Source organism: Trichomycterus rosablanca, chromosome 1 (genome assembly GCF_030014385.1).
Source record: "Trichomycterus rosablanca isolate fTriRos1 chromosome 1, fTriRos1.hap1, whole genome shotgun sequence".
Classification (NCBI taxonomy): Eukaryota; Metazoa; Chordata; class Actinopteri; order Siluriformes; family Trichomycteridae; genus Trichomycterus; species Trichomycterus rosablanca.
In genome coordinates, this window is record NC_085988.1 from 35,906,310 (window position 1) to 35,920,580 (window position 14,271).

Below are 14,271 nucleotides of genomic sequence, written 5' to 3' on the forward strand. Positions count from 1 at the left end.
AGGTAAACACTGTTCATTAGGAGAGGTAGAAACTGATGATCACTTTCACCACTAGGAAATTAATGTGAGTTGCTGTATGCATAGTTCTGACCTAGCAAATTGTGTCATTTTTTTTAGGAAGCCCAATTAAACTATTAATAAAACAATGCTGGAGTTTATTTAAGATTTTGGAAGATTGAAATTCTAATTGTGCTGATACATTCAATTATATAATAATTATAGGACTTTTTTGATGTTGTAATGCTGCAGCTATTAATGTGAGTCATATGCAGCAACATTGGTTTTAAGGACCTAGGTTTGAGCCTCGCCACCACTCACGTTCTACTGACTTTTTGCATATTCTTCCGGTGTCTGTGTGGGTTTGTTTGGGGTTTTCTGGTTTCCTCTTACCACCCAAAAACACTGAATAGAAGAATCAGTGGTTTTAATTCTTCCCAGTTGTGACAATGGGAGTAAATCTGTGAGTGAGTTCTGACAACAAAGATAACACACTGAGAAAGACACTGACCAATTGCAGACTTAGCAATCACAGTCTGGTCATTAAAATGGGTCGACAAGGACAATGCTGGACACCAAGAGAGTTCAGACTGTTCTAACTGTGAGACCTCAGAGCAGGGGAGTTGCACTTCATGACAAAATACTCCAAATATGACTCGATCACAACCTTGGCTATCAAAATCATGACCATATCAATCAGTTGCGCTGGACCCACGATGATTCAGGCCAGAATGAAGCTTTTAATTAATTGTTAAATTGGGCAGCAGTGGGTAGCACCGTTGCCTCACAGCAAGAAGGTCCTGGGTTCGATTCCCAAGTGGTATCTCAGTGGTTAAGGTTTGTTTGTTTATTGGGATTTTAACGTCATGTTTTACACTTTGGTTACATTCATGACAGGAACGGTAGTTACTCAATTACACAAGGTTCTGGACAATTTTGTATCTCCAATTCACCTCACTTGCATGTCTTTGGACTGTGGGAGGAAACCGGAGCTCCAGGAGGAAACCCACGCAGACACGGGGACAACATGCAAACCACACAGAAAGGACCCGGACCGCCCCACCTGGGGATCGAACCCAGGACCTTCTTGCTGTGAGGCAACAGTGCTACCCACTGAGCCACCGTGCCACCCTCCAGTGGTTAAGGCACAGGACTAGTGATTACAAGTTTGCAGGTTCAAGCCTCACATCTGCCAGATTGCCACTGCTGGGCTCCTGAGCACCTTCTACTGTTCGGATTGTATACGGTCACAATTGTAAGTCGTTTTGGATAAAAAAGCGTCTGCTCCACTCAGTGGCGTAACTAGGAGCTCATGGGCCCCAGTGCAAAAAAATTTTTTTGGGGCCCCTCAACAAATTCAGGGCCGGCGCTAGGGTGGGGCTGGGGGGACGTTGCCCTCCCAGATTTTCTCACTGCTCCCCCCAAGTGCAACGCAAGCAAAGGCTATTTTTTTTTTATTATCTCTGAACCTGCCGCTACCGTGGGAATTAGAAAGCCTTTGGTTATTATTTTAAGTGGTGTTCTTTTTTAGTCTTAGTAATGCTAAGACTAAAAGTGCACCTGCACCCCCTGCCCCTGTAGTTATGCCCCTGGCTCCACTCTGCTCCCCAATGGAGCGGTCCGGGTCCTTTCTGTGTGGAGTTTGCATGTTCTCCCAATGTCTGCGTGGGTTTCCTCCTACAGTCCAAAGACATGCAAGTGAAGCGAATTGGAGATCCTGTACAAAACTGTCCATGACTGTTTGACATTAAAGACTTGAACTAATGATTCTTGGTAACGAGTAACTACCTGTCCTGTCATGAATGTAACCAAGGTGTGTTAAAAATGACGTTAAATCCTAATAAATAAGAAAATGATTAAATTAATGATGATGATGATAATTCTTGTACTGAATATTGACTTCATACTCCGGTTCAGTAGAAGGCGGTATGAATGCACCAAAAGCTGCCAAGTAACACTGAAGAAGAACACACAACGAGACCGGGTTAATGTTTGACTGCTGAAAGGAAGACTAGTCTGAGCATTAAGTTTAGGATTTGGGTTTGTTTAATCCTGTAACAGCAATGGCGCGGTTGCTAAATCTGTCCCTGAGGTTTTATTGCTCCAGGTGCTCTCAGAGTCGGAGCTCATATTCCTCCATGTTTACATCTCGTTTAAAACCTGACTCTCAGCTGGTAGGTGGCAAATTCCACCAGCGCAGGTCTCTGACAGAAACTAGACGGATTTCTCAGTTCTATAACGGTAAAAGAACAAAGTTCTGGGTCCTAGGGCTCGGAACAGGGTTGCTAATAGCTTTGGGCTTTAAGCGTTATGTTTACAACAATGAGCGCTGCGAGTGTGAGGCTGAGACTCAAGTAAAAACTGATAGTGTCTCAAAATACTGCACTGCCATAGAGATCAGCCGTGACCTGCTTCAGAGAATAAAGGTACAGGTACTGTCAGATATGGATTATACTGTCATTACTTCAAATAACATGAGATAAGCGTACGCATTTACTGAAATACACCCTGTCTAAAATTTACCCTTTATTTACCCTTTAATACCAGGATGAAGTTGGTGCTCCTGGTATAGTCATTGGGGTTTCCGTGGATGGCACTCAGGTGTGGTGTGAAGGTATGTGGAGTTAGATCAAATCAAATCAAATCAAGGTTTATTTGTCACATACATGGTCATACACAGTACAACTGGCAGTGAAATGCTTTAGTGACTGCTCCGCCACAGTAATTACAAAATTACAAAATAGTTAAAAAAATATATTATACAACAAAATATAAAAAGTTTTTAAAAGTAAGAGTTAAGACATTAGAAAAATTAACAATATAATTAAAAAGAGCAATTTAAAGTAAACTGAACATCAGAAGAATTACAATATAATTACAAAGGGCAGTTTAAAGTGAACAAGTGTGTAAAGTGACAAGTAGTGCAGAAACTGTGCAACATGATGCTACATAATGCTATACAGATGTGATAAATAATAAATACACAATACTAATCTATACATATACATGCATATACACATAAAACAGTATACACGCATATACTTATATACACATACATATGTCCACATATATACACATACATACACATATAAATTAGATTGTGCACATTGTGTAAATGGTCCTAAATGCTGTTTTCGTTGAGGACACGAATAGCTTGTGGGAAAAAGCTTCTTCTCATCCTCTCCGTTTTGGCTTTTAGAGCACGAAAACGCCTCCCAGACTGTAACAAAGAAAACAGTCCATTACTGGGATGACTGGGGTCCTTTACTATCAACAATCTGTTGATAGACTGAGTATTTTTTGCATTCACAGGTCAGATTGTATGTAAAGTCTATTTAAACGATTAAAAGGCTGAAAAAATCTAGACTGATTATGTATAAAAAACAAAATGGAAACATATTGTCAGGTTGGTAAAACTTTTTATGTATCCAGTGTTAATGGGTTGCACCAGTCGACCATGGCTCTAAATATTGCACCTATTTAATCAGCCATAACATTAAAACCACCTCCTTGTTTCTACACTTACTGTCCATTTTATTAGCTCCACTTACCATATAGAAGCACTTTGTAGTTCTACAGTTACTGACTGTAGTCCATCTGTTTGTCTGCATGCTTTGTTTTGCCCTTTCATGCTCTTCTTCAATGATCAGGACTCTCCCAGGACCACCACAGAGTAGGTATTATTTAGGTGGTGGATCATTCTCAGCACTGCAGTGACACTGACATGGTGGTGGTGTGTTAGTGTGTGTTGTGCTGGTATGAGTGGATAAGACAGAAATGCTGATGGTGTTTTTAAACACCTCACTGTCACTTCTGGACTGAGAATAGTCCACCAACCAAAAATATCCAGACAACAGCGCCCCGTACCCAGCGTCCTGTGACCACTGATGAAGGTCTAGAAGATGACCAACTCAAACAGCAACAATAGATGAGCGATCGTCTCTGACTTTACATCTACAAGGTGGACCAACAAGGTAGGAGTGTCTAATAGAGTGGACAGTGTGTGGACACAGTATTTAAAAACTCCAGCAGCGCTGCTGTGTCTGATCCACTCATACCAGCACAACACACACTAAATAGTACCTACTATGTTGTGGTCCTGTGGGGGTCCTGACCATTGAACAACAGGGTGAAAGCAGGCTAAAAAGGTATGTAGAGAAACAGATGGACTACAGTCAGTAATTGTAGAACTACAAAGTGCTTCTATATGGTAAGTGGAGCTGATAAAATGGACAATGTGTGTAGAAATGTGTGTTTGCCCTGTGATAGAATGGTGACCTGTCTGGTGTGTTTCCTAGCTTTCGCACAGTCAATCCTACCCATCGTGACCCTGAATAGGTTAAAGCAGTGGTAAATAAAGACAGTAAATTAATTAATCTATTCTGTTAACATCTTTTGCTTAAGTATTAATGAACAAAAAGAGGAAGCACAGTTTGTTCCTCAAATTATTGAACTGAATTTAATTAATACAAAGTTTGATGATTCAATGAACTGTATGGAACACCATCATCTTGCATTTTCTGCTGCACTGCTGCTTCTTCATTTAACGCCTGTAAATATGCCAACCATCATCCTGAAGTTGAATATCTAAATATATTAAAATTGCTCTTGATGTCATTGTGTTCCTCCAGGTCTAGGCTATGCTGATTTAGAGAACAGAGTGGCCTGTGATGCTGGCACTGTGATGAGAATAGCCAGCATCAGTAAATCTCTGACTGCAACCGCTGCTGCTAGAGTGTGGGAGGATGGCAAGCTGGATCTAGATGCTCCTGTCCAGAAGTATGTGCCAGAGTTCCCTGAAAAGCAGTTTGAAGGCAAAGATGTAAGAGACGTATCAAGTTTTACAGGTTTCACAGTTAATGAATATACATTATAAGAGGAACATATTCAGGCCAGTGACTTAGCAAAAGTTCTCTATCACTGTACATAGAGTCTTTTATTATGTTAACAGTATTTTAAAATCAGTTGAGAATAGCAACATTGATTGAGAGAAATTACAGCATAGCTCTACTAATTTTTATAGGAGTATAATTGTTTAAAAGTTTAAAGTTTTATCACCAGTACAGTTCATAATGTCAAATTACCAAACTTGAGGTCTGATCTTAAAGTTATGTACTATAACACTTTTGTATTTTATTTGTGTCATCTGTGAATCTACCTGCATGCGTCAGTGACCAAAGACCACTGTAGCACCACTGACCAGATATTATTTGGATGATGACCAGTTGATGCACATGCATTAGTGAAAAGTGGTTAGTCTACTAGAAAAATAGTGCATTGTGGTTTGCATTAACCCCTATTCATTCAAATGAGGTTTGTTCAGTGGTGCCCTGTGCCCTAAAATGTTTAGTTCATGGGTGTGAAAGATATACTAACAACCAGTAAAAAAGAGAAAAAATAGAAAGGCCTTTATAATATAAGTCAATGAGAATACATGCTTTATTGCACCATATTGGATTTTGTGCCATGTGGCCACTGAGGCTACACTGTGAAGCCTGTCCTTGCTGATAAAGGGCAAGAAGATAAAAAAAAAAAAAACAGAGTAAACACTATTCTAACTGTACATAACTGCAATTTCCTTCGGGATCAATAAAGTGTCATCTTATGTTATCTCTTATCAACATTTATTTATACCATAATAATCAATCAGGTAGGTCTGTGAAAACCACTGTAGGGTTTATTGGAGATTTTTACTTGGTCTTGGTTACCCCAAGCAACATCACAGACACACACAACCATTATCAGTGTCTAGAATCACTGCTATATTTACAAAAGTCCGCTACACAAATAATATCTGGTCAATGGTGGTCCTTTCCAACGGATGGCTGATGTTGGCCGATTCATTGTATATCGCAATGGAGGGGTTACAGTCAGTAATAATACCTAAAAACCTTCGTTGTTTATGTATCTATTGTATGGCTGTACACATAATTAGAAAGTAATAAGTATTAAACTAATTATATCATTACAAATGTATACTTTTGGTGGAAAGTATGAATCTGACTCTGCCTTTAAACCAGGTCACAATAACTCCACGACTGCTGTTGTCTCATCTGAGTGGCATCCGTCACTATGAAAAAGATGCCAAGAAAGTAAGAGAGCAAAAGGAGAAAGCAAGACGTCTTCTAAAGTCTCCAGAGAAGAAAGACCAGAAGCTTACTGATGAGACTAAGACTAAACCCAAAGAAGAGGAGAACACTACAAAGAGCAAAGATGGCAAGTCAGGAAAAAAGAAGGAGTTTGAGCAGGAAGAGTACTACCTCAAAGACAGGTTTGAGAGTGTCATTCAGGCTTTGGACCTGTTCAAGGATGATCCACTCATTTACAAACCTGGTAAGCTTTTAAACTACCCTCAGGTAGTTATGAATGAACTTGAACAGTTAATGCTGTTAATTTTGTAGTAAGCCTTTTGCTTTTCTTTTTTATTACATTTCTTTTTGTCTCTGGCTTAAAGCCTAAATACAAATTTCTCACTAAATTTAAATAGTTTTATTAAATCCTTGCCCTAAGGGGAGACAACAAAACACGGTACAATATAGACTAGAAATGCCTAATTTCCCTCTGCACTCTGGCGACCCCTGCCGCCGCACCACGCCATTTGTAAATCAGGAATGCAGCAGTCTCGCTAACGCCTCAATTTTTCATTATGCTTTTCATTTCTTTTATTTTTTTTTTACTTTTATCTATTTATATTTTGCAGTTGTTGCCCAGTTGTCTTCGTCCTTTAACCTCTATCATCAGATGCTCGGTCACACTATTTGTCCTTTTCACCTCCAAAGACATCATTCAGACCACCATCCGATGCTGACTAACTACACCCCCCCATCACCACTTTATAGTCTTCAATCTTTTTAAGGTTGCTTCTCCTGCAGAGTATATTTTCCACCTGTGTGCACCTTCCCTCATTCTAATGTCACTCCGAATTCCTCTTTCTTTTTTTAATGTGTGTTCACTACAGCCATTTATATCCTGTAGCAAAATTTACCAACATCTGCACCCCTTTATTCCTGTCTTTAACACTGTATCTGCACCCCCCCCCCCTCTATTTTGTTCACTTTGTTTGGCTATCTTCTTCTCCTTTTCCTCCTTGGCCCAGCAACTGCATAATTACCACCAGTACCCTGCTGACCAACAGTACTACTGTAGAAGCGCTCATTGTTAACCCCTTGAATGATCTGGTCCATAAATATGAAACCCCACCTATTTATCCTGGGGTGGAACCGCCATTAAGATTGGCCAAACGAGGTCAAATGAGATTTAAATGCCTTTTTTCTCCACACTTTGCTCTTGCCATCTCTCTGATACAGATTAACCTTGGTCTCATCTGTCCACAAGATATTTTTTACAGAATTCTGCAGGTTCTTTTAAGTACTATTTTTTAAACTGTGATCTGGACGTTGTGTTTTTGTGGTTAACCGGTGGTTTGCATGTTGTAATATAGCCTCTGTGTTTACGAACTATATCTGTTTGTAAGTCTTCTGCAGATGGTAGTCTTTGACAAATACACACCGGCCTCCTGAAGGCTGTTTCTGATCTGTCGGACAGACAACTGAAGATTTTTCTTTGTCATGAGGATTCTTGTGCCATCAAAAGTAATGGTGCACTCTTCCTTCTTAATATCCACACAGTTGTAATCCCTAGGTTTGACCAATGTCTAAAGTTTTTTTTGTTTTAAATATAGCTTCTTTGACTTTTGGCATGGCTTTTGCCCTCATGTTAAACAATGGCACCTATACAATCCAAAGGTTTTTAAAAGCTTACAAGCAAGCAATAGTATCTTATGGCTGTGCTAATACGGCAATTAAACACATATGATAAAACATAAACGCATAAAAAGCCAAATGTCCCAAACATTATGGTGCCCCGAACTGAGGGGGACTGTGTAAACAAGTGTTGTTTTTTAGAATCTCAACATGATGAAACTTAAATGTATGCAAATGTATGCATGTGCTTTAATCATCCTGATTAGTTTGATTTAAAATTTTAAACTGTGGCACAGAGGGCATATTAGGAGACAAATGTGACTTTGTCCCAGACATTAGACATGGAGTACACTGTATGACTAGAGTAACAATGATAAATAAAATAATATGTGACAGAAATATAATGTCATAAGCAAAATGGCAACAGAAATCAAGGTGAATGAAAATAAACATTGGTTTAAATGTTTATTGTGGCTATATGTATTAATTCAGAAGCAAAGCTGGAAACCATGTATAGAAATTAGACGAGTGGAACTGAAATTCTGTAAGCCTACTAGGTTTACACGTCCCTACTCTAGACTTTAAACCTCAAATTAGCAAACCAGTGGTAACAGTGGCAATGAGCATCTCATAAAGATGCCTTAAGGGGTGCAGGCTTTAAATTAAAATCCATCCACCTTTAAATGACACCCAACCGTGATGATTAGTGCTTTAAAAGGTATCATCAGTATCTTCCTCTTTCAGCTACTCCTGTTAGAGGTCCCCACAGCGGATAATTAGTTTCCATCTTGATATGTCCTAAACATTTTTCTTAATCACACCAACCATCTACATGTCCTTCTTCACCATTCATAAACCGTTTTATTGGCCTTTTTCTCCTCTTTGTCTGGAGGCTCCATCTTCAGCACCCTTTTCCCGATACAACAGGCAATCATTGATATAACACTGTATTATAGAAATGTGAACATTGTTTAAAAAAGATGATGGATGAAGCATGTTTAAAAAAGTATAACATTTAGACGCATCCATTACTAATTGGCAGTACTGTTGTGTCTTTAGGTACTACATATTTCTACTCAACTCATGCCTTTACCCTTCTGAGTGCTGTGTTGGAGAGAGCAGCAGAGCAGCGTTTCCTGGACCTCATGCTTAATATGTTTCGTGAACTGGGCATGCTCAAGACTGTGCCGGAGGAAAACGACCCTATTATCTACAACCGCTCCAGGTAATGAAGGCATTCTTCTTGGGTGCAAATTAGGTAGCACAGTGTTTTCTGTGCAATCTGTACTTCATATAAAGAGGAACTATAAGGTAGAACACCAAACTGAAACATTTAGAGGAGAAAATTAAAAATAATGTGGTTGCATAAGTGCGCACACCCTCTTATAGTTGGGGGTGTGGCTGTTTTCAGAATTAACCAATCACATTCAAACTCATGTTAAGTAGCAGTCAGTGACACCTTCAATCAAATAAAATGACTCTAATTAACCCTATATAAAGTTCAGCTCTTCTAGTAGGATTTTCCTGACTTATGTAGTTGCATACAAAGCATCAAAGGGATCTCATTGTTAAAAGGTATCAACCTGGAGAAGCGTACAAAAAATTACAAAATATTACATATACCATGGAACACACTGAATACATTCAACAGGTAGCCTTATTTTCAAGATGGTTAAGAGTATAGCTGCTGTGTTGCGAGCTGCCTCCAGTGTTTGTAGTTTTATTTTAGTTTATGTCTGTATGTTACTTTTTTGCACTGAATGTTACCAGCACCTCAGTTTATGAAAACGCATTAGGTTGCCTATCACTCACTGCCTAATGGACTTGGGTTTTTTAATGCTGATCCATCAGTTGTAAACACCAATGAGACTCCAATCATCTGGCCAAGCAGGCGCTGCAGACACCATAGGAAAGGTGCAGATTCAGTGTTTTGATGAGGCTAAGATGGGGCGCTAACCATTCTGTACTTCCCAACATAGTACTGGCAAATGTCCTTGGGCAAACTTCAGGGCAAACTTCAGCTCAGCAAACTTCAGGGCACTGATTTCATTCCAGCAAGAGACAAGGGATTGCTGTATAATCTGTCTTACAGAAACTCTGTCTGTCTTCGGATATTTAAGATCAAGCCATTAAGCCTGCAGGGTTTTATGTATCCCAGACAGACAGAACAGAGGACCTTGATGGAAAAAGTGAAGGAGGTAGTGTATGTTTTTTGATCAAAGATGCTTAGTGCGATCAGAGGAATGTATAGACTAATATGGACCTTGCAGTTAGAAAACTGTACAAGATATTAACAAGCAGTAAATTGCACACTTGCAGGCTGCTTTCATTGTTGTTGGGGACTTTAACAAAGCAAACTTTGGGAAAGTTGCTCTAATGTTCTTTCATCACATCACTAATGTGACAAACACACACACTCTTGATCACTGTTACACCTCCTTTTATGATGCGAACAAAGCATTTCCCCAACCTCCATTTAGCAGACCTGATCATTCCTCCATCCTGCTTCTGCCAACTTCTAGGTAGAAACTGAAATGGGAACCGCCCACTATCAGTGAAGTACACCTCTGGTCTGATCAGTCAGACTCAAGGCTCCAGTACTGTTCTGACTTTCCAGAAGGCATCAAATAAAAACATTGATGAGTACACAGATTCAGTCACTAGATTAACTTAACTGCGATATTCACACAGCTCTGAACGAACACCCTGCTGCATTTAAAACAGGGAACACAGAGGAACAAAAAAAAGCCAGCTATACCATCCGTAACACTGTAAAAACAGCTAAATGTGAGAATAGGCCAAAGTGGAAATACAGTTAGAGACCTCCAACATTAAGAATGTGGCAGGGGTTAAAGATTACAACGGACTTTAAAATAAATCATCAATAAAAAATAAAATCCCCAATGCTGTGCTTCCAGGCCAGCTGAACACTTTTTATGTACGGTTTGAGGCAAATCTTGCTTCGCATACCGAAAAGCCCCCATGACTGCTGAATCAAACCCACTCTCTGTCTTTGTGGCTGAAGCACGCAGATCATTTAAGCGTGTTAACGCTTACAAAGCACCCTGGCCTGATGGAACTTCTGGGTGCATCTTTCCAGGATTTAATTACTTGAACTTGCAGTATAGCATCTACACCTGCACATGTCTTGCACAGCTGTGTATAGAATTTTTTTGTATAGAATGTGTACACCGAACAGCCATAGCATTAAAACCACCTCCTTGTTTCTACACACACTGTCCATTTTATCAGCTCCACTTACCATATAGTAGCACTTTGTAGTTCTACAATTACTGACTGTAGTCCATCTGTTTCTCTGCATGCTTTGTTAGCCCTCTTTCATTCTGTTCTTCAATGGTCAGAACTCTTCCAGGACCACTACAGAGCAGGTATTATTTGGGTGGTGTATCATTCTTAGCACTGCAGTGACACTGACATGGTGGTGGTGTGTTAGTGTGTGTTGTGCTGGTATAAGTGGATCAGACACAGCAATGCTGATGGAGTTTTTAAACACCTCACTGTCACTGCTAGACTGAGAATAGTCCACCAACCAAAAATATCCAGACAACAGTGCCCCGTGGGCAGTGTCCTGTGACCACTGATGAAGGTCTGGAAGATGACCAACTTAAACAGTAGCAATAGATGAGCGATCGTCTCTGACTTTACATCTACAAGGTGGGCCAACTAGGTAGGAGTGTCTAATAGAGTGGACAGTGAGTGGACACGGTATTTAAAAACTCCAGCAGCGCTGCTGTGTCTGATCCACTCATACCAGCACAACACACACTAACACACCACCACCATGTCATTGTCACTGCAGTGCTGAGAATCATCCACCACCTAAATAATACCTGCTCTGTGGTGGTCCGGTGGGGGTCCTGACAGGGTAAAAGCAGATTAAAAGATACGTAGAGAAATAGATTGAACTTCAAAGTGCTTCTGGTATGGTAAGTGGAGCTGATAAAATATACAGTGAGAGTAGAAACAAGGAGGTGGTTTTAATGTTATGGCTGATCAGTGTATTTAAGTGCTGTGACGGACTGTGCACCTAGGATTTTCACTCACCTTTTTACTTGTGTTGATATTATCAGTCAAAAGTAATTTGATATAAAATGTTGAATTGACATAAATATGTCAAATCAGTGACATTACCTAGAACTTGATGTCCCTCCAAAATCGATTAAAAAAAATTGGATGAAAAACTGGTCCAGGAAGCTGCAGCAATTTCTAGCAAGTACTGGTTGTGTACTTGAGACAATCTACAGTTTGCAAAAACCTACATCAAGTCTGCCAGAAGCATGCAGGGAAAATGTGTAATGGTCTGATGAGAACAAGGCTGAACCTTTTGGTTGTAAGGTATGTTTGGCGCATCACCAAAAGAACACTATACCTACAGTGACACACTGTGGTGGCAGCATTATGTGTTATGGGTATTTTTTTTCAGCTGGAACTGGGACTTTAGCCAAGGTCGAGGAAATAATGAACAGTTCCAAATATAAGTTGATTTTGGCACAAAAATTTCAGGTCTTTGCTAGAAAGCTGAAGATTAAGAGAAATTTCACTTTTCAGCACAACAGTGCATACAACACATAGCTCCACATCTACAACAGAATGCCGTTACCTGAAGAAGATCAAAGTTTTGGAATGGCCCAGCCAGAGCCCAGACCTGAATCCTATAAAAAATCTGTGGGGTGATCTGAAGTGGGCTGTGCACAGGAGATACTCTCACAATTTGACTAATTTGGAGCACTTATTGCCAGGTTAAGATACCCCATGCTGACAGACTCTTACCCAAAAAGGACTAAGTAAAAACAGTAATAGCTAGTGTGTATATTTATGCAACCACATTATTGTAAATTGAATTGCACAGATTATAGGTCACATCAAAGGTGAAAAAAAGTTCTGAAATTATTTATCTTAGCTTGTATCTTTTTTCGGTCAGGTGGGCTGTCCCTGATGACTAGATTGGGAGGAAAATGCAAAAATTTGTATACAGTGGTACCTTGTAACTCAACGTCCCCTAAACTCAAAATCTTTGAAACTCAGTGCCCTTCATCAAGAAATTTGTACCCTTAAACTCAACGTTTCCCTTAAACTCGACGTTTCCCTTAAACTCAATTTATTTATTTAATTTCAAGTTAACAACGAACAGTCGCTTTGTTAAGCACTCGGCTTGAGCGGTGCGGTAAAATGTCATCAAAGTGCGAGTATGAGACACAACTGCATTTGTGTGGAATAACCATCAAATTCACCCTGAAAGCTTCCACATGTTTCTGTGTTTATCTGGATTTTCCTCCTGTATCACTTTTAAACTTGTGTTGTAGCTCGAGGTTCTGAGAAATTGTAAGAATCAGCTATATTATGCTTGTGTTAGTTTCAGTGTGTAAGTGTAAAAAAACAACCCCATTATCTTACATTGGCCTAAAATATATGCAGTTCCACGGGACCATGGAATGCATTAACAGATTTCCCATGCATCCTTATGGGAAAAAATACCTCGAAACTCAACACATTTTAAACTTAACACCAGTCCCAGAACCAGTTGACGTTGAGTTTCAAGGTACCATTGTACTAGCACAAACTGTTAATTCAAATACATCTAGGTGGGAATTAAAGTGTTTACAGGTACTCTATGTCTAGTGTGAAGGCACAGTGTACTTGTGGATTCAAAACAATAATGCATATTACAAACTATATATAACGATTATATATATTTTTATTTATAATTGTAATAATTATTGTTTTACTTTAATTTGTCCCATTTACCTGCTAAAAACATGCAAAGCTGGTTTTATTTGGTCTTATTTTCCTCTCACATACTTGCTTTCCTCCTTAGGTTTTACCATTTTAATAAAAAAGGCCGCATTGTGAACTGCCCTTACGTGGACAACTCCTATAAATGGGCTGGAGGTGGCTTCCTCTCCACAGTGGGTGATCTGCTGCTTTTTGGAAATGCTATGCTTTACAGTTACCAACTAGCTGACATTGAGGATACAACTGGACTCTTACCAGGCTTCCTCAAACCTAACACAGCTAAGGCTCTGTGGGCTCCTGTGGATAAAACTGAGCCATCATGGGATAAAGATGGCCGGTACGCTCAGGGATGGCTGGTGGTAGAGAAGAAGCAGAAGTATGGGCAGTGTCGCATGCGCAGACACTACGTCTCACACACTGGAGGTGCAGTGGGAGCGAGCAGCGTGTTGCTGGTGTTACCCAGTGAGACTTTGGGGCAGGAGGTAACTCCTCCACGGGGAATTGTGGTGGCAATCATTACAAACTTGCAGTCTGTAGGACTTAATGCAACTGCACTGAAGATTGCCCATGAGTTTGAGAAGTCCAGAGACAGCTAAAGTGGAAGTGATGGATGTGGAATTTAAATATTCATAAGCCCTTTTGTGGTTTTACACATTTCATAACTTAATGCTGCCCTGTGTACGTTGTTTACAGTGCTGAGCTATGAACGTAAAACAACACTTTTTAAATTGCACTTGGTTTGTCAATCATTTGTATTGTGATTTTGGCTTTTATATGTAATTTGTATAGAATATTGAATAAATAAATTCATTCATTC

The 14,271-nt window shown here is 39.7% G+C and overlaps 1 protein-coding gene across 1 annotated transcript; it reads left to right on the plus strand.

The window, feature by feature from the left end:
- Positions 1 to 2,024: 2,024 nt before the first annotated feature.
- lactb (lactamase, beta) lies at positions 2,025 to 14,271 on the plus strand. The gene is made up of 6 exons (XM_063002256.1): positions 2,025 to 2,423; positions 2,545 to 2,611; positions 4,629 to 4,819; positions 6,018 to 6,330; positions 8,760 to 8,925; positions 13,537 to 14,271. Exons 1-6 carry the CDS (start codon positions 2,061 to 2,063, stop codon positions 14,048 to 14,050), a joined length of 1,614 nt encoding a protein of 537 aa, XP_062858326.1. The 5' UTR covers positions 2,025 to 2,060; the 3' UTR covers positions 14,051 to 14,271.